The sequence below is a fragment of the Nothobranchius furzeri genome, chromosome 4, assembly GCF_043380555.1.
Source record: "Nothobranchius furzeri strain GRZ-AD chromosome 4, NfurGRZ-RIMD1, whole genome shotgun sequence".
Taxonomy (NCBI): Eukaryota; Metazoa; Chordata; class Actinopteri; order Cyprinodontiformes; family Nothobranchiidae; genus Nothobranchius; species Nothobranchius furzeri.
The window spans coordinates 72,006,446-72,026,053 of NC_091744.1; the positions used below are offsets into that span (position 1 = coordinate 72,006,446).

Below are 19,608 nucleotides of genomic sequence, written 5' to 3' on the forward strand. Positions count from 1 at the left end.
ACGTTGTCTTAACAAAATGCTAAATAATATTTGTATGTTGAAGGGAAAATCTCTGTTTAAATTGAAATGTACCTTTCAAGCACAGTGTTTAAACTTTTTTAGTACTCCACGTAATTCTGTCGGCTTTTTGTAAATGCAATCTAAAAACAATTATGAGCAGGATTTTGTTTTATACTACAATCATCACAAAGGTAGGTCTGTAACCTCTGAGGAATGTCCATCATTTGGACATCTTCCGTTTGAAATGCTTTACTTTCCAACCACCAGGGTGTGCTGTGTGATGTGAATTCTTCTTCCTTTCCCCTGAATAATGAGCCTCAGCACTTGAGTGACCGACTGATTGAGAACAGGTCTTCCAGGCCTTGTGGTTGAAGTGGTGTGTGACTTTCTCTAAACCCACAAGTGCAGTAAAAGGCGAAAGAGGATCCTCCTATAGCTATAAGAGACCATCAGCAGGGTCAGCACTCAAAAGGGTGAAAATAAAATCCTGGTATTGCCTAAAATTTGCAACCACCTGGTGCGACCAGCCCTCCTTTTATTGTACCCTTTGTGATAAGTGAAGACAATAGCCAGAGACCTTTGGTTCTATTAGGTCTAGGTGCATGCTGCTCTGCTGCTGCTGATGTGTGTGACTTTGGTCTTTTGACCCCAGACAACACCATCGTTCTTCTCATCTGTCATGACAACTTTCTGAGACATAAACGCGGGCGACCAGGCAGGGTAGGAGTCTGTGTGGTGACCAGGGAGCTGGTGGGCATGTAATTAATGATCTCATCTTGCTCCTCCGGCTGTCCAAGAGACAAAGGCTGATTAAAAGTCAGACAACAAGAGGGAGAAAATGAAAAATAGAAAAAGAAAGATTAGGAGGCTGAGGGTGTTAGCAAGGAGGGACAACATGATATAAAGGGGAGAGCATATGCTAAAGGCTGAGCTCAATTAATAAATATGAGTTGTGCCAGTGAGCGAGTGGCCTTCCTATTATTCCTGCTGTCTCCTGGAGGGGCAATTACGTGGAGTTTACCCCTCCATGCACCATCCCCCACAAGACCCACCTACATTTTTAATGTGCCCAACTTCAGCTTTGTTTCGCCTCCCTTAATGGCTTTAAAGCAAAGGGAGGTGGATATAAAGAAATGAAGACTATCGAGGCAGGATGTTGACTTGATCAAACCCTGCCAGTCACAGGCTTCTTTGATGTGGTTCAGAAAGGGAGGTATAGAAGGACAAAGACAAGAGGAGGGTGGAAGGTGACTGGTATTTCCAGGCCGGAGGGCTGGGCCCTCAGGGTGACACAAATCCTTCCCTTCGCAAGCCCGGTGCCTTCTCTCCCATTCCATCCATTACTCTCAGCGACACAAATGAGACCTAATTGGAATTCACAAAACATTAGCAAGTTTTTTAAGGAAATCACAAGAAAATCTCCACTGTTGCATTTCTTTAACAATGTGGCCGGGAAATCTCAAATTACACCTGTCCCTTCTCTTCAGCCCCAGGAGCTCTCCTCCCCTCTATGCGTTAACAAAGACAATCTGGTGAGCAACTCGGTCCTGGTTTGCTCCAGAGCTGGCGCACCTGTCAGAGGTGTGGGACCCATCTGTACAGTACCGAGCAGCTTAGACCCATGCCTGCAGCAGTAGGAGGAGCTGGGATGGACTGGCTTGGGTTACTGCTCCCCAGGGACAACGTGTGTGTGTGTGTGTGTGTGTGTGTGTGTGTGTGTGTGTGTGTGTGTGTGTGTGTGTGTGTGTGTGTGTGTGTGTGTGTGTGTGTGTGTGTGTGTGTGTGTGTGTGTGTGTGTGTGTGTGTGTGTGTGTGTGTGCAGGTGCATCCTCTGTATATATTTATGCGCACACTAAATTTGTTTTGAGTACCTGAGAGATAATAATGATTCACTGCCCATAAAGATGGGGCGTTGTATGTAATAACAGCCTGAGAGGAGCCTGAGGACAGCTGCATCCTTGATGTGGATTTTTTTTATGGAGACAATCATTTAAAAACTGAAAACTGTTTTATGTAAATTTAAGCAGCAAAAGAAGATTTAGTTTCCCAGGTTTTAATAATTGATCTACATGACAAATTTAAACACAAATGCACTGTTTGCCACTTTAACTTCATTAGCTAATAAACATCTGAGGGAGTTTGTGAGTTTCATTCATTTGTTAATGAAACATTGTGTGCATACTGTGAATCAGGCAATGATATTATAGTTCACTTTTTGCCAGTGGGCAAAACTGATTAAATTAAGCATAAATCATATTTTCTTCTTTTCGACTCCTGGTATTTTTGTATGAGCGGGATTGTGTGTATTCCATCCCATTCCACGATGTGGTGTGTAAAATTTAATATGCAACATCATCATCAAACATTTATTGCTCACGCTGCTAAAAAATGGAGTCCTAATTATGTGTGAACATTAGGACTCACATGCACACTCAAGTGGAGCAATTCATAAATGTTTTGCAGACTTCCGTGCAGACAGGATAGTGTTGTTTGTTTTTTGCATCTGCTGATCTTTCTGTGTCTACTTCCGGCTCTGGTGTGGCTGCAGCCTCCTCAGCAATGGGCAAAGTGGGCTGAGATTACTGGGGCAGAAAATGCTGCCTTCATACAACCAGCTCCTTAAAATATGCTTCTGTCCCATTCTGTATGCTCAGTGCCTTTCAGATGAGTACTTACACTCTGCTGTGAGGGGCATGTGCAGCACGGGAGGGAAAATAATAGATAAGTGCTAAAAAAAATATTTATATATATATATATATATATAAGGCAGGTTTTTATCTTTTACGTGCTCTAAATTCAAAATAGTATCTTCTGCTTCAATTTGTCAATGAGCGCAATCTCTGCTTCGAATATGAATGGGTCTCTTGAAATCCCAAGGTGACTCTCTCTGCAGTGACAATGACGTAAGATGGTAGAGTGCACCTGCCTCTTTTTTTCACATGTTTTTGAACACACACACACACACACACACAGACACACACACACACATACACCAGGGACACAGCACAATGCCATTTGGTGTAATGTGAAAAGACAGAATTGGGGTACAGAATGACACAGCAAAATTCTGTTTACTAACAGCACTGAAGGCAATGACCCAACTGCACTTTGTCCTTCAACCTTTAAAGGTTCATTATGTAGAAATGAAGTAAAAATGACATCCTGTGGCAAAAGTTGATGACTGCAACCACTTTAACCCTGCCACTGCCTTTATGGGTGACTCCGCAAGGAAAGTTGACCATTGAGCAGGGTTGATTCAATTCAATTCAATTCAATTCAAAAATACTTTATTAATCCCAGAGGGAAATTGATTGCTGTAGTAGCTCAGAATAATAATAATAATCAAGTCATCAAAGAGTTATTGTATATTACAATGGCTACGATGGTTTATCCCTTGAGGTCCATGTGGCAGGGGTGAGGTGGTGCTCACTCCTCACCCCTGCCACATGGACCCAAGGGAAAAACCATCAACCCTGCTCAATGGTCAACTTTCCTCGCGGAGTCACCCATAAAGGCAGTGGCAGGGTTAAAAATCTCCAGAGCCTTTTGCCGGTTGTCAAAACCAAATTGTTGGCGCTACAGTATTAGCTCGCAAGAGACACAGCAACCCACAATTATAAACAGTAGTTGCGTCCCTCCTTCCTTTGTTTTGAAAGGAGAAAGCTGACAATTCCTGCAGCCAGCTGGATATGAAATATGTTTCAGAGTAACATTCCTTCCAAAATGAATGCAACATTAGACTATTTTGGGATTTTCTCACTACATTCTTACATACTGCACCTTTTAAGAACTTTTCATAATAGATGGAAACAATGTGGAAAAAATAGAAGAAAAATACAAATTTAAAGACAAAACATATCCCAAAGTAATGACACATAAAACCTCTTCAGATTATCTGATCATACGGATTTACATGTGTAGCATAATAGTTTCTGGTTTAAAGACTGCCCTTAAGCCTTTTTCACAGATAGATGCTAACAGGTGCTTAAGAAGCTTTGACATTATGCCATTAGTGTGTGTGTGTGTGTGAGTGTGTGTGTGTGTGTGTGTGCGTGCGTGTGTGCGTGCATGCGCGTGTGTGTGTGTGTGTGTGTGTGTGTGTGTGTGTGTGTGTGTGTGTGTGTGTGTGTGTGTGTGTGTGTGTGTGTGTGTGTGTGTGTGTGCAGACCTGAAACATGTTGGGCTAACCTCCAAGTATTTGATTAACCCACATCCCTACTTTCCACACCAGGTGGACATCACAATGAATCAGACTCACAGAAGCACACGCTCTGCACTCTCAGAAAATTAAATTTAAGGACCAAACACTTTTAGCATATATCAGAATAAGAGGCGTTTGTTGAGGGGAGTGTTGAGATGAACTATTTGAAGTGCTGCAATGGTCACAACGCTTGTGTCCTCACTCTAGATAAACGGGACGGTCCGCTTTCAGGACGATGCTGGTGATGGCGGAGGTGGCAAACAACGGCAGCACATCTTGGCACAATTCACCTGCTGGCTCTGCATCCAAAGATCTGGTTTTAACCTCAAAGTAGCTGTGTTTCTGTGAATCCATAACAAATATGTATTTTAATGACAGATTGGATGTGTAAATCTGCAGAAAACAACATGATGGAACAAACTATTCCTTTCATTTTAAGCATGCATAGCAAAATGTGCACTCCTCAGTGCATATTAGAAGGTAAATGTATTGTATGAATACTACTTTTAATATGCAATGAAGAGAAATTACTTAAATAGCTTCACTTACTACTGCTGATTTATTAAAAGAAATCTGGGTTTCATTCCTGACGGTACCAAGATTGAGTCACATTAGGACACGCTGTCCTCTCTTGCCTCTCTGTTGGGGGTTAAGCTCTTCACTAGTAATAAATGCCGTCTGGATAAGCTACCTGCAGCTCTCAACACTCTTCTCAGCATTCATTCTCCCTGAGCTGTCCCCTTTACAAGCCTGAGTCGCCATATACTGTCCATCTTCACAACGTTAGAACATTAGAAGGTATTCATAATGCATGAGCAATGTTCGGAGGAGAATTAAAGGGAGGATTCAGGGTTATTAATGACTAGATGTTATTAATGACTAGATGTTACGTATTCATAGCAGGAAGCATTAGGAGAAACATAAGGGAGACGGGGAAGCCTCCCGAGGGCTGCAACAAACTGATGGATGTACTCTCTTTAATGCCAAACGGTGTGTGTATTATGATGTCTGCGTATTAAATTCAGTTACACACCAGTGCTCTGAACTCTAGTGATGAGTGGCTGTTCCTGTTGACCTCACAGTCGTGGAAGGTGAAAGGGCAAAGGTCAGAAGGGACATCGGTTGTGTGCGGCGGAGGAAAAAGGCAGGACAGGAAGAATGAGATTTAGAGTGAGGTATGTGAAAATCAGCTGAGACAGAAATTGAACAGAAGAAGGAAAGAATGAGGTTAAATGTGAAGTAATTGGAGGGTCGGGACCATAAAATCGAGTTAAACAGCATATACAGCATTTCATATTTAACATCTGATCAATTGTGAGGCAAACAGGGGTTTGCACAAACCACATTAAAGCTGCACAGACCCATTTTCTGATTCCTCCCAGCAGCCTGAGCTTTTGGTATCTTGCATGCTTGTCAGCGCAGTCAGTTCCTCCCTCTTCACACTCATATCCTGTTTTGTTGCTACAGCAAAGCCAGACTTTAGTCTGACCCTTCTGGTTCGTCCTCTTCTATGGGAGAATGGGGGGGGGGGGGGGGGGGGGCATTCCTTCAGCACTTTTCAGAAAAACAATAAACAAGCCTTCTCTTCCCTCCCCCTTCCTTCTTCTGATTTCCCCTCATTCAACTCCATCTAACATGCAGCCTTCTCCCCCCCTCCATCCTCTTCTTTTCCCCACTCAGCTCTCCCACATGCCCTGTCCAGTTCTTCCCCTGCTTTCACCCCTTCCATGCTACTGTTACATAAGTTTCCAGTCACAGATCCGGGCCGTATCACTTTTGTTTTGCCCTCCCTGTGTGTCTGGGAGCCTCAGCAACCAAGCCCAACGCTTAATGAGGCTTCCACAAAGGCTCATTGATGAGAGGCCCAGTGATGGAGCGGATGACCCCAGCCAAGAGCACCCAGGGATGTGCATCAGCTGCCTCGGGCTCTCCCTCCACACAAAGAGGTCCACTGTGGACAGAGACCCAAAAAATGGGAAGAGAAGAAGAGGGAGACAGAGAAAAGGGGGGAAAGAGGGTGGGCACAATGGCACAAGCAAGCTGGAAAATATAAAACTGCATAAGACATAGGACTTCATCGCTTAGCATCTTCTCAAATGGTTGGCTTCCTCTTCAGATGAAGAGTGAGATTCGTCATCCTCCTTCTGACAGGGACTCATTAGTGTCTTCCACACACTAATGAATCATAAGATCCAGAGGGATCTACTCTAGCTCTAATCCTCATCGTTGGTATCATGTTTTAAACATTCTAAAGGGACCTGCAGCTTTTTCGGGAAGATTTTTGGGGCACCAGTCAAAGCGCTGCCAGGTCTCAGAGCCCCAGACCAGAGGTGGACGTGTTTAGTTGATCGGATCTGGATTACAGCCCCTTGTCTGAGAATCCTGGATGAAGAGGGAAAACAACGAGAGGACAAATTAAGCGAGACTGTCATGGCACAGTTCTTTGGAAAACCGGGATTTCATGGGCCTGAAATGGTTCAATTACATCTTTAGATCTTTGGTCAGGATCACACGATCGTACATGAAGTTGGGGAAGAAGAGTAACACTGACGTTCAGTTTAAAGAAGAGTGTCATAGCAGAACTTTTAAACTTTAAACTGAGGGAATTTCTTGAACCAATGAAGGATGACCCTCTCAGCTCGACTGGAAGACTTGGAAGTGACCCTGGAGCACATGCTCATGGATGTTTTGGTACGTTTTTTATCTCTGAAAAAGTTTGATCATCTTCACTCTTCTTGCTTTCCTGTTTCTCTGATAATCTGGCCAGTTTTTTAATTGCAGTTGGAGACTCTAGGCTGACATATGTTCGAGGCTCTTCCAGATGTTCCAGATGTCAATAATTGGCAAAAATTTAAAAAATATCTTCTCATTAGGCGTGAGTCTGTTCATAAGGAAGATATCTGGGGAACAAACTAACGAGGAATCTAACTTGGACAACATAAAACATGACTCATCACTGAATTAGCCCGGTCAGTTAAAAATCAGGAAATAAACTTGGAGGACTGCTAATATATTAAATCAAGATTTTGAGACTATTTGTCTATTAATAACTACAAAAAACAGATTTCTTTTTTAATTAATTTGCAATGGTTTCTTAGCCTAGAATGCTAGAAAGAACAAGCAAAAGGATTTTGCTCAGCTTGTGCCTTGCCAATCACAGCGCTCTATTGGTTTGGTGGAGAGGATGCTACTGCAGCTGAGCAAAAAAGCGAAGATGGCGACAGCTCGTTTGAAACAGCTTTGGTATCAACTTTGGGCTTTTCTTTGAGTCAAGAGCAAGATAGAGGTACTTATATAGTCTTATGTATTCTCAGATGAAAGTCTTGCGAGTAGACTTCTGTGGGACAAAACCACTCTGATGTTCCTGTTTCAGGAGCTAGAAGTTTATTGGAGAGGGGCAGAAGACAGCAGGTTTTGGAGTCTTATTTCCTGATATTCAGACGCCTCACGTCTGATTGGCTGACAGAAAAACAACTCTACCACAGACTCCGTTTGATTTGTAGTTGATGTGTTATCTCCACAAAATAACACAAACCTGGAGGAGTCCTGCCCTGTTGTAGCATGGCTAATGCTAACGGTTAGCTTCTTCTAGCCGAGACATTCTCTGCTCTCTCTTGGACGCTAATTCAGGAACAGCCTTCATCGATGTGAGCGAAGATTGATGGGTTCATGAATGGCAGTTTTCAGTGTGATGTATAATTGACTAATCTGAGCGTTTCCCTGTCTAATTTCAGTCAGCAGCTAATGAAGGAAATAGGGGTAGACCATTTTCACATTTAGCCTGCATGTGAAACTGAATGGCCAATCAAATTTCAAGAATAGAAAGTGAAACACAGTTTCTCAGTGAACTTGGTCTTTAAATCGAACAGTTTTAAGTGCAAGAATTTTCAAGAGGAAAGTCAAAGAAAGTATAGAGCTCCGGGAGTTGACGTCACTTTTCCCGGCATGCAACAGGTCAAATCGAAACGGCGCCATCTTGGCAGGCAGAAGCCCCCAGCTGAGTTATTTGTTATTGTCAGAAAACTCAAACGGGAAATATGGTAGATTCCTGTTGTGCCCCAGGATGCCAGAACAGACGCGGACGACATAAGGGATGAGCCTTCTACAGAATTCCCCAAGATCCGGAACGCCGCAAACGTTGGATCATCGTAATAAAACGCACTAGTGACCGGGCTAAAATGAAGCTGTGGGGTCCCGAGAGTAAAGATGTTCGCTTATGCAGCGACCACTTCATATCAGGTACTTAAACGAACGTTTCCTCAATGGTATTTATTTTAAATGCTTTTATTACGATTATTAGTGGGCTTCCTAAACTTATTTTGGCGTGGCTTTTTCTGTCTTATTGCTCATAGAAGCAAGTAAACGTCACGTAAAACGTTGCCTCGTGAGTTCTGCGTGCTGCCGTTTACGTGTTTTATGATCACAGCAATTAAGCGGCTAAGCTGTATTTCATTTTAAGCAATGGTTGATCAATTGTCAGATCACACATAAAAAACACTTTGGATTGCTATTATCTGTCTCACCGAGACAGATCTCAGACAGATCCTGAGACGCTCCTGCCTGACATATTTATTTTATTTAAAAAAAATCAGACTAGTGATTTCTCTTGGCGTTCAGTTTATACATTCAAACAGCGCAGCACTCTATTTAAACTACTTACATGTAAATCTATGTTATTTGTCCATCCATCCATCCATTTTCATCCGCTTATCCAGAGTCGGGTCGCGGGGGCAGTAGCCTAAGTCGAGAGGCCCAGACTTCCCACTCCCCAACCACTTGGGCCAGCTCCTCCAGGGAAATCCCAGGGTGTTCCCAAGCCAGGTCCGCTCTGACAGCTTTTGGCGTTTTTAAAAAGTATCCCAGGGGCACGGTGAGGGTCTGAGATGTTTAGTCTATTTGATTTCTGACTATATAAAATGATTTCTTCAGTTTTAAAGTGTGAAGTAAACTCTGACAAAGTAAAATCCAAGCCGATCCCGTTGATTTTGTTTACCTTTGTTGCCTGCCAACATGGCGTCTACTCTCTGAGAGTCACGTGACGTCTGGAGCTCTATAGGGTGAAAGATGCCTGAGAGTGAGATAAATCTGACTGTTATGAAAGTCGTGATGCTGTTTCCTGTGATGCTTTTGGCCGTACACGGCTTAGAGGCAGATTCCTGAGGTCCCTGTTGATGCAACAACTTTGCTTTATAATGGGCGTGCACGGACGCAATCAACAAGCACACATTCCTTCACATTTAGAAACATTTGTGAAGGCGTACGAAGTCTACCTCTGCACAAACACTTTCGTAACAGCAGAATCCCCGGTTGCTTTGATGTCTCGGCTGCTGTAATGAGTTCAGTCGTTAAGCTGCTGTTTCTCTTTAGCATTGTTTACAGCGACTGGCATCTGTTCGAGGCATCCATAATCTGCCCTTTCCTGAGACACGCTGTGGTGCTGATGAGCAATACTGGCACCACTGCTGCAGGGCTGCAGCATCACCAATAATACGCAGGGATCTGATGTCTGAATTCTTCTGCGGGGGTTGAAGGTTTAACATTTAAAAATAAATAAATGTTTCAGAAATAATTTATGACGGAGGCAATAAAGAAAGTAATTTACAGCCCCAACAGGATTTGAGTTGCCCTACATATGAGAGTAAATGGATTTCCTTTTACCTCTCTACTAATTAGATTGTTTGTTTGTTTATTTATTTATTTGCTTAATTGCTAAAACTGGCTGGACGAAACAGAAGGTTTTCTGCCTGCTTTGCATGTCTAAATGAGAAACATTCAAATTGCGTGCAATCCTTCCAGTCTGGCTGATGGACATATGTGCAAATGGCAATGTGTGCAGGCGTGCTTCAGATCCAAAACACACACACACACAGCTGAAAGGCTAAAACGAACACTCTTTTTAATGAACCATCAAATCAAAGCCATACAAATTAACCTATAAAATGTGGGAAAATATAATTAATGGAGTGTCTTTCAATTAGTATCACCAACATGGTGGGTCTGCGCGGAATAAAATCTATATAAAGTGTATGTGACTTTAGCCCGGAGACTTGGGCTGTTACAGAAATATTAAGGGTCGTTGGAATAGTGACAGCGATTCTCCATCCTCAAGCAGAGAGGAACCCCCAGAGTCCTATCCATGCAGCTCATTTGCTTAAAGTAGCAGCAGAGTGCATGGCGATATCCCAGGCTGCACAGCTTTTTTCATTAGCACACCAGTCCATATGAATGATTCAGGTAATCTGAGAATATCAGAGCCAGAGAATTTCCTTTAAAGCTCCTCTTTTTTCAACAAGACAAAGCAGGTCGTTGCTTTGTTGTCTCGACAGGACGCTGCCTTATTCATTTGAAGATGCTTTCATATGTTCTGCTAATACATTTAAAACACTCAAACGCACATACACACACACACACACACACACATATATATATATATATTTCACATTTTAATGAGCCATTACACTGCCAACAATACAAAAGCATCCTCTGATATGAATCAAACAGACACGATATGTATCAGTTGATTGGCTCGTTTACCATTTGCTGTGAAATGCCAGCGCGTGACGTCACATCAGCTCCTGCCAAAGCTGCTTTGTATTGTGCAGCTGATCTGAGGAGCTGAGAAGGGAGGACACTCTCAGTGAGGGGGAGACAGCAGAGAAGAAGCCTCTCGGTCGAACACACAAAAGGCTGACAGTCACATCAGGAAATTAAGCAGCTTGATTAAAAATGCATTTGCTGCTTGTGTAGTCTAATTGAATCCCCTACTTCTGCACCTCACAAACTGTACCAGTCGTCTCCCTCTCCCCGTGTATGATGAAGGCCTGGAGGCAAATCACACCGCTTTTCTTCTCGCTCCTCTTCCTCTCAGATCGCTTCCTTTCTCCCCATCCCCCTGGTCTCTTCTGACAGAGAAGACCTCAGCTGGATGGAATTGTTTCCATCACAGCTGTACCATTTTGCTCTTTGCACCACTGTCTCCTTTGTTTTCTGCAGCCATAAAGCTCCATAGTTCGTATCGGTGGGAGCGTGTCTGCTCTCTTTGGGAACATTCAGTCTGTCAGACGCACAAACGCTGTGACAAAGTGATTCAGCTCCGAATATGTCAAGTATTTGCTTGCTTTGTGCACACTCTCATTATTTTGTTTGAAGCTCGCTGTTGATGTGGTGTAGCTATTGATTTGGTGAATAATGTAGTGATTTTAGGTTGCATAACAAGTCTGCTCACTGCCAATTACAAGCAAACTGACCTCCTTCCTCACGCCACCCATAATTCATTCTGTCTTGCTCCACCTCTTCTACAATCTTTTTTTTTTCATTTGTTTGTTGCATTTTGTTGTAAAGGTAGAGTCAGCATCAACCTTCCAAGGCAAAACAAAAGGTTTAGATTTTTGTCACATTTTCTATATTTTTTATTCCCCATATAATTTTTTATTTAATATACGTCCCTCAGGAAAATCATATGTGCAACAATCTTTCACTAATATTAGATTTTAGTTTAATAAAAACAAAGAAAAGCAGTTTAGAAATATATGTAAACTTTGATGTGAACAAGTGCTAAAAGTTTGCTTCATACTTAAACTTCACATGCTTACTCATCTTTTCATGTGATCAAATTCAATCCCTAAATGCAAAAATCTACAGTATGTCGGCCCTATTTCTTTAAAGTGGTGGTCAATTTCCCTACAGAGAGCTCTTAACGGGCCTTTCTATTGGATGCTTAAGCAGTGCGTAATGTAATGGACGTGTTTTGCGTGCGAGCTCCCTTCCCAGCAGCATCGAAAGCGTTCCATGCAGCTGGTCCTGTGTCCTCTGTGTGAAATCATCAAAGAATAGCAAAACCACGCATGATTTCTGCAGTTCACATGATGACAAGCGAGGAGAAGCATGTGTCCTAAAAGGTCTTTGGTTTATTAAAAACAAATTGTGTGTGTGTGTGTGTGTGTGTGTGTGTGTGTGTGTGTGTGTGTGTGTGTGTGTGTGTGTGTGTGTGTGTGTGTGTGTGTGTGTGTGTGTGTGTGTGTGTGTGTGTGTGTGTGTGTGTGTGTGTGTGTGTGTGTGTGTGTGACAGAAACATACTTCTCACATTTAGGGACATGGAAGTGGGACCAAGAGTCAAACTGAAACAGAAAACATGTAAAAAACAACAACCCTCATACAGTTTTAAACTCACTTCCGATCATGTTGGGGTTTTTTTAACTCTGCTAAGTCACATCACCTCTATCCTGGCCTCCTTTGTAGACCTTGTCATTCATTAAAAAGTGATACTCAGGTTTAGCTTTTATCATCTCAAATTAATAATGCTGAAGAACAACAATTTATGTCTGAGATATTACAAGCTTTAACTAAATGGTTGCATTTTGTTCTCAAAGCCTGAAAATGGGTTTGATTGAGGCTTTAACACTAGAAGAGCAGCTATTTTCCTTTAATAAGGAATAGTTATTTTTAAAAAAAAGTTGTAGGAATAACCACTATTGGGTAGTAATTTGAATTTTTATTGGTCTCAGGCTTTGTGTCGGTGGACATAAAGAAAAATCGGTTATCAATATCAGTTATAAATAATCTCCATGTGTGCATCCATAAACTATTTAGCTATGATTATTCATCCTTTCATTTCCATTGTTTGCATAGCTTAGATTCTGATGTCAGCTGGTCCAAAACGAGTCTTTCCATGGTGAATAATTCAGACGTTATGAATTCTATTCACCCGGGCCAAATGCACATCTAGCACCTCATTCAAAAACCCAGCTACTCCCATAATAGGCTGCTGATTGGCCCACTGGAATAACATTTTCTAATTCCTTTAAGCTGTAGATGGGTGAAGCAAAAGCAGAGTGTGAGTCTGGCTGTGCGCCACACTCAAACTGGTTTTTTATTCAAGGCAATGTCAGAGAAATAAACAGGGCCCATTCAGGCTGACTCCATTCTGGTTGTGCCTAAAATGTTTATCATGCTGGCACACACCAACATGTGTGTAAAATACACACACGCACACACACACACACGCATGCTCGCACACACACGCATGCACACACGCACACACACACACACACATACACGCACGCACACACGCACACAGAGAGAGGGAGAGAGAGTCACCTTGCTGCAGGTTGAGCAGATATGAGCTGAACAACACAATCTGACAGGGATAACCTGTCCTAAAGTTTCAATCATCCCAGACTCTGCAACATTTCACAAAAATGTCCTAGTTTCTTTAAAATGCATTTACTTTTCTTGATCATTCAAGCTTGTTTCCCAGGACTGCCCACGCAGACACTGATGCCTGGATGATCATTTAAGTGGATGCTTCCCAGTGGAGAAGCCATGGTGATTGGTTCTGGCCCAACTGAATGATGGGAGGCCCTCTACTTTTTGCATGCCTCGCCTCTGTGAGATAAATAAACATCCTAGAGATGTGAAGCATACGCAGATAAATATAGTGAGAAATGGATTAACACTTGCTGTGGGTGTCGAAGCGTTGGGATAAAAATTGATGTTTCTTCTTGTGTTGGCTCTGTAACACAATACATCGCCATTTGTGGAGTCTCAAAAAAAATACATTCAACCCCCTCCGTTGCTGCTTGTGATGGGCAGAGCCTAACTCGAGGGCAATTCCATAAACATACACTTCTACACACACACCCATATGCAATGTGGAGCTGGACCGTCGGGATGAGTCAGACAGCCGTGGGCAGGGGCTGGCTCAGTTATCAGGGTGAATTAATGCAACAATGCCAGAAATCTGCGTTTAAAACCTTTTCTTTTTATTATTACAGCTCCAAACAAGGACTAAGCAAATAAACACGCTGCAGAAAAGAAACCCAGACAATCCAGCTGTTTTGTTTGCCTCATTAGCATGTCTCATAGTCAGGGAGAGATTTTTCTTTCTGCTCGTTGTGTCTGCTTGTTTTCCTTCTATTATTAGGCCTTAGTTCATACGGAGGACAGCTGCTTTTATAGCTCAATGCCTCTTGATGCTTTTTAGTGAATGTTATTTTCATCCTTTATTATCTGCACCCATTTGAACTGTTTTTCTGTGGAAGCAGTGAGGTTTTTGCCTCCCAAATGAGAAGAATTCATCAGTCATCATATTCTGAATCAACAGCTTTCACACACCACCCACAGAGCATCAACCGTGCTGCAACAAAGGCAGAAATGAATCAGGGTTTTCAGTTATTTTTTCCCAGTTCCTCCAGTGTTTTTTTTCTGTAAACGCTGAATGTCCTCAGACTTTGTTTATTAATAGCTCTCTGATGTTTTCCATGTAGGCCACAGTCCTTCACTCACTGATGTGGGACGGGGTGTTGAACAAATAATGCTTACTGAGGATTACAACTGCAGATTATTTCCTCCTGTGTGTTTGTCACTTTATCGCAACAAAATGTACGCGTGTGTGTTTGTGTTTTTTAAATAAAGCTTTTAATGGGCAATGCTCTTAAGTAAAAGCTGTCTGGGCTAGCCATCACCTCTTCAGTCCTGAAGGATGTCAACTCTGTTTACTTAAACTGACGCCATTCAAGATGCTGTATGCAACAAATAAGACCATGAATATACATTTGTTTTGTTTGCTAAACACACTCATGAATTACCAAAACAATCATTTAAAAGGTGGGCAACACTCAGCGTTTGCCTCATTTTGTGCTGCTATGCGAGTTTCTACCGCCTCTATAAACACTCCAAACATAAAATAACGCATCCTTCCATTTTCTGCCAGTGTTGGTATTAGGAATTGTGTGGCTAAAACGAGCTGTTTCAAAAAGTCCCCATTTGTGATGTCACAAACAGGGACATTAGCATAGAAACACCTCTTGCCTAAAGAACAGCTGCTGTTTTAAGAGAAGTAGCTCTACTTTGAACCCCTCCAAGACATGATTAGAGCCTCTCAGCTTATAGCAGCCTGAGTGGGTGATGGGTGGGCGTGGCCAGCTCCAGCTTGTTCTCTTAAAGTGAGAGACCCAAAACGGCCCATTGTCAAAGGTACTGAAAACGTAAACAATTAAACGGCTGAATTTGCGTTATGTAAGAAGGAGTTTATGCAAAGATCTTCAAAAACGACCAGAGAACTTTTATAAATTGAGAAAAAAAAAGTCACAGCCACTCACAGTATTAGCCAGATGCCCTTTTTGCACAAATGTGACTCACACCAACAGCCCTGTCTGTACGTGCAGCTCTAGTTAGTTGTGCATCAATACTCATTGGTCTGCTGATTAACTTCGGTTAATCAGACTGAGATCTGCATTAACTAAAAGTAATCCGCTGACTGCTGAGTATTGATGTGCAGCAGCAAACGGAGCTCAGCTGTGAGTGATGATGGGAATATGACAGTAAGTCACTTGGCTCAGCAGTAACTCGTGAGTCCAATAGCTTTAATGGACATGTAAAGACTACAATGATGGATACAGAGAACTTACTCAGCTGAATGGTCGAGCTGACGCACCCTGCAGCTTTCTGGTGTTACTATAAAAAAAGATCAGACCTATTAATACACCTCTCCACACAGACACAATTAAAAAAACGATGAGGTGACTGATATCTGCATGCATGATGTCTTCTCTTTGTGTCCCAGCTCAGACAGTGCAGGGAGAGAAAGCTGGATGTGGGATTTCAACGCTAATCTCCCTACCAGATGGCAAAACATCCCATATTCCTTTTGAGGTTCCCCCACGTGATTCCCTGTGTTAGGGCTGGATGTGTGTGTAGGAGAGAGAGAGAGAGAGAGAGAGAGAGAGAGAGAGAGAGAGAGAGAGAGAGAGAGAGAGAGAGAGATGGGGGGTGTATATGAGCTCACACAAAAAAATGATGATTGTCTCACGTGACACGCGTGCGTATGCTAATAAGAGCAGTAACGTCACATTAATCCAGTGACCTGGTTAAGCCCCCGACTGAAGGAAGCGAGTAAGAGAGGGAGGGGAAGCTGTCAGAGCAGGGGAAGGGAGACAAAAGCGCACTCCCTCTGCCTCCTGCACACCCTCACACACTCATTCACCTCCGGAGCGTCAGACTGGAGCTGAGCAGGGCAGAATGGAAAGTGTTTTAACGCAGAGAGAAGCCGAAGCAGAGAGAGGCACATAAGGACTGGAGTGGGAGTTCTCCACATCACGCACTTCCTTCGATCATAACACACCCACACGTCAGGCTGGACGGGACGGCGAGAACATCCACTTCACACACTCGCACACATGCTCACACACACACAGAGACTCAAACTCTGGAGCGTACCATGGTGGCCCAGGGAGCCGTGACGCCCGGGAGAACCCGCCGGCTGATGCTGAAGCTGCCGGTGGGGACTCTGCGTAGGAACAGTGGGGAGAGGGTAAGACATCAAGTCCTCACTTTCTCCTTTAACTTTGCCTGTGTTTGGCTGTGCCATTGTGTATTTGAGCATGTGTGTGTGTGTGTGTGTGTGTGAGGGAGAGGGACTTTTAAAGCTTGGCTAATCCAGGGAGCAGTATTAGATTTGAGTTGGTGGAAGTCAAGAGCAAAGCTTTTAATCTCTACGATGGACAATACTTCCCAGTGCTCTGTCCCTGTCAGTGTGTGTCTGTCGCCCAGTGTATCCCACTGCCATGCCTTGCTTCAAGGTTACAGGGAAGTCTCTCTGTGGGAGAGCTCTTTTTTGAGTCACTGTCGGGGGCAATTCAAGCAACTCCAGCCATTTAATAGCATTCTTTTTATCAACCCAAACCACTCAGCCTCGAGTTTAACTTGTTTGACATGTTTAATTTAGACCTTTCTTTTTCTGCTGAGCTAAAGTGAGTTTGTTGGGCTTTAGTGTATTCTTCTTTTTTTTTTTTTTTGTAATTCAAGTGGGTGTGCACCAAAGGTTAGAGATAATAGTTAAGCTTTAGGTGAGGAATGTGCTTTTCAGATGATGTTTAGTTTTAAGGACAAGCTGTAACCTGCAGCAAGATTCAGGCCCATTTTTACACTTGTTTACACCGTCAAATAGCAAAGCATCCGCGTGTGTGTGTGTGTGTGTGTGTGTGTGTGTGTGTGTGTGTGTGTGTGTGTGTGTGTGTGTGTGTGTGTGTGTGTGTGTGTGTGTGTGTGTGTGTGTGTGTGTGTGAATAGAAAAGGATTTGCAGCTGTGTGTGTGTTTCCCCTCAGAGCATTCATTCTGTGATGCACGTCAGCCGGCGTTCTTTCATGTTGTAAATACTGGAATTAAGTGAATCCGACTTGAGCACAGTGTGTGTGTCCAGGTGATGAGCGATTCAGGCTTGCTGTACTTCAAATCACACAGTGCCTTCAGAAAGGAGTTTTATCTCCCTTTTATCTGACTGATACACGGTGATGTGTCTTCATCCTTTACCTCTGAGTCATTTCTAAGAATTGTGGTTCTTTTGAGAACTGTGTCTTTGCAGCGTACTCCATAGAGGATGCATTTGTACTGGCGAGCATACTTACATATTCTCATAACTCACACAGCTCGGAAGAATGTTATGCTTTCATTTTGATAAGTTCGGCCACAGAGATGCCCTCCCTCTCTGCATCCTTCTTAAAGACAACGTAAACTGTGCTGCTGCTCAGTGTGTGCTGAAAACAACTTAGATTATGTTCCTGTGTGCAGAAATATGACTAAATCTGCCCAGCTGTCCTTTTGGAGTGATGGAAAACTAAATAGTCACTCTCCTATTGTGAGAAGTAATTTCTGCTGAAACCAAACACACACACACACACACACACACACACACACACACACAATTACTCAAACCACCCTAATTAATGGAGAAGAGCAGATTTTTACATGCAGGATGGAAGGGGGGGTCCCACTCTACCCTGATTGCACTCCCTTTCCCCTGCCTCCTCACATTTTTCTTGCAACCAGCTGTGTGCAGACAGATTGGAAAGTGGCGATTTACATAAACTTGTGGGGTTTTTTTTGCAGAAAACCTGACAAGAATCTGTAGACATGCCTTGACGAGGTGTGCAGGAAAAATAATTTCACAATTATTGGCCACAAATAAAGAATTTTTAAAACTTTTCATTATTTTTCTAAGCTCAGCAATTTACTGATTTCTGCAGCAGGATCAGGCCCCACACGTATGCATAGCTGCGGCTGTCTTGTCATGTCGGGTAACTCGCTTCCTTCTAATCACATTTCAGCTTTATGCAACTGCAGCTGATTTTATTTAAGTTACAATGAAATTATAATAATTTACTTTTATTTATACCCTCCTATTGCAAAGTCGCAGTCGGCTCCTCTGAATTGCTAATTTTGACACGTTTTCAGATTGCAGGATGAAATGTTACTGTTCCATCTGTGCCATGTCAATTTTTTAAATTCAGATAAATCACTTCACGTCTGCATGCCTAGCTTCTGATGGATGTTTGTTCCTGCAATATTTAATTGAGTCATACATGGAGGTGATGTCTTTGTTCACAGTCACACAATCACAATGGCAGATTGAAGGAAAGCACGCCTTGTTACATCAACTAAAAACAAAGATGGATTCCAAGACTTTTCAAAAACTTGTTTTCTTTCTACCACAATGTTATCTTAATTATTCTTTTGTGATCTTTACACATAAACAAAAACTGATTACTGTTTTGAGGCCCAAAACCAATTTCTGAACTTCTGATTTCTTTCAAAGAACTATGATTAACAGAATGCTCAGGCGATGATGACAGCTTCTTTTGAGGGGATGTTTTCTGTTTAGATTACCTCTGAGCGGTCTGAATCAGGATTATCTTCCACCTCTGTCATCCTGGTATCATGTTAAACCCCTCAGCTCTTTTTTGTGTGCATGAAATTAAGCAAAGAACAAAACAAACAAAAGGATGAGGGGTGTTTAAATCTGCTCTGTGTGTTTTTGTTTGTCAGAATTTGGGGGATGAGCGGACCTCCGAGGAAACATGTTGTTGTCAGGGCGCCGCTGGGGGCGTAAAGGTGGGAGTGGTGTCAGGAGAGGGAGACGTTCACAAAAGCATGTTTGAATCAGGAATGCAGACAGACAAAAGCATGAATGTAATTTACTTCCTTGTGTCTGAAGGCTAGATGCAGCCGAGGCAGGAATACTAATCAGTCCTCGTTACCTTTAAACTTAAAGTCAGCACCAATCACAGAAAAGGTCAATGTTGGACCCCGGCTATCTGCGGGTCAGGTTGATCTAATTGTTTCAACATTAATTCAATGGAGCGCCTGTAGCGTTGACGTGGCGACTGATGCACAAAAACAACACCCTGCGTAAGTCTCTCTTTAATTTATTCATCAAGCCTCTGCAAGCACTGCTCAGCGCCGAGCCCCCGCGGCTTTCCTCCTCTTCCTCGCTACAGTATTGATTCCCCGGGATTTCAAAACGCCCGCAAGACTGTAGGTGAGAGCTGTGGTCAGTCGGTCCAATTAAGGAGGCAAAGAGAAGGGGTCATAAAAACAGAAAGAAGAGGGAATAACATACATCTCCTGAAGG

The 19,608-nt window shown here is 42.8% G+C and overlaps 1 protein-coding gene across 4 annotated transcripts in view; it reads left to right on the forward strand.

Annotated features, from left to right (window-relative positions):
- frmd4a (FERM domain containing 4A) overlaps nt 1–19,608 on the forward strand; it is a 123,511-nt gene that overhangs the window by 39,980 nt on the left and 63,923 nt on the right. The window contains exon 1 of one of the 4 annotated variants that reach the window (XM_054733627.2): nt 6,196–6,892. The exons of 2 other annotated variants lie outside the window; for them this stretch is intronic. In XM_054733627.2, coding sequence (XP_054589602.1) covers nt 6,827–6,892 — 66 coding nt within the window. In that variant the 5' untranslated portion in view covers nt 6,196–6,826. Of the gene's footprint in view, nt 1–6,195; nt 6,893–15,937; nt 16,512–19,608 lie in introns of those variants that run through there. One more of the 4 variants, XM_054733625.2, reaches the window with a different exon arrangement.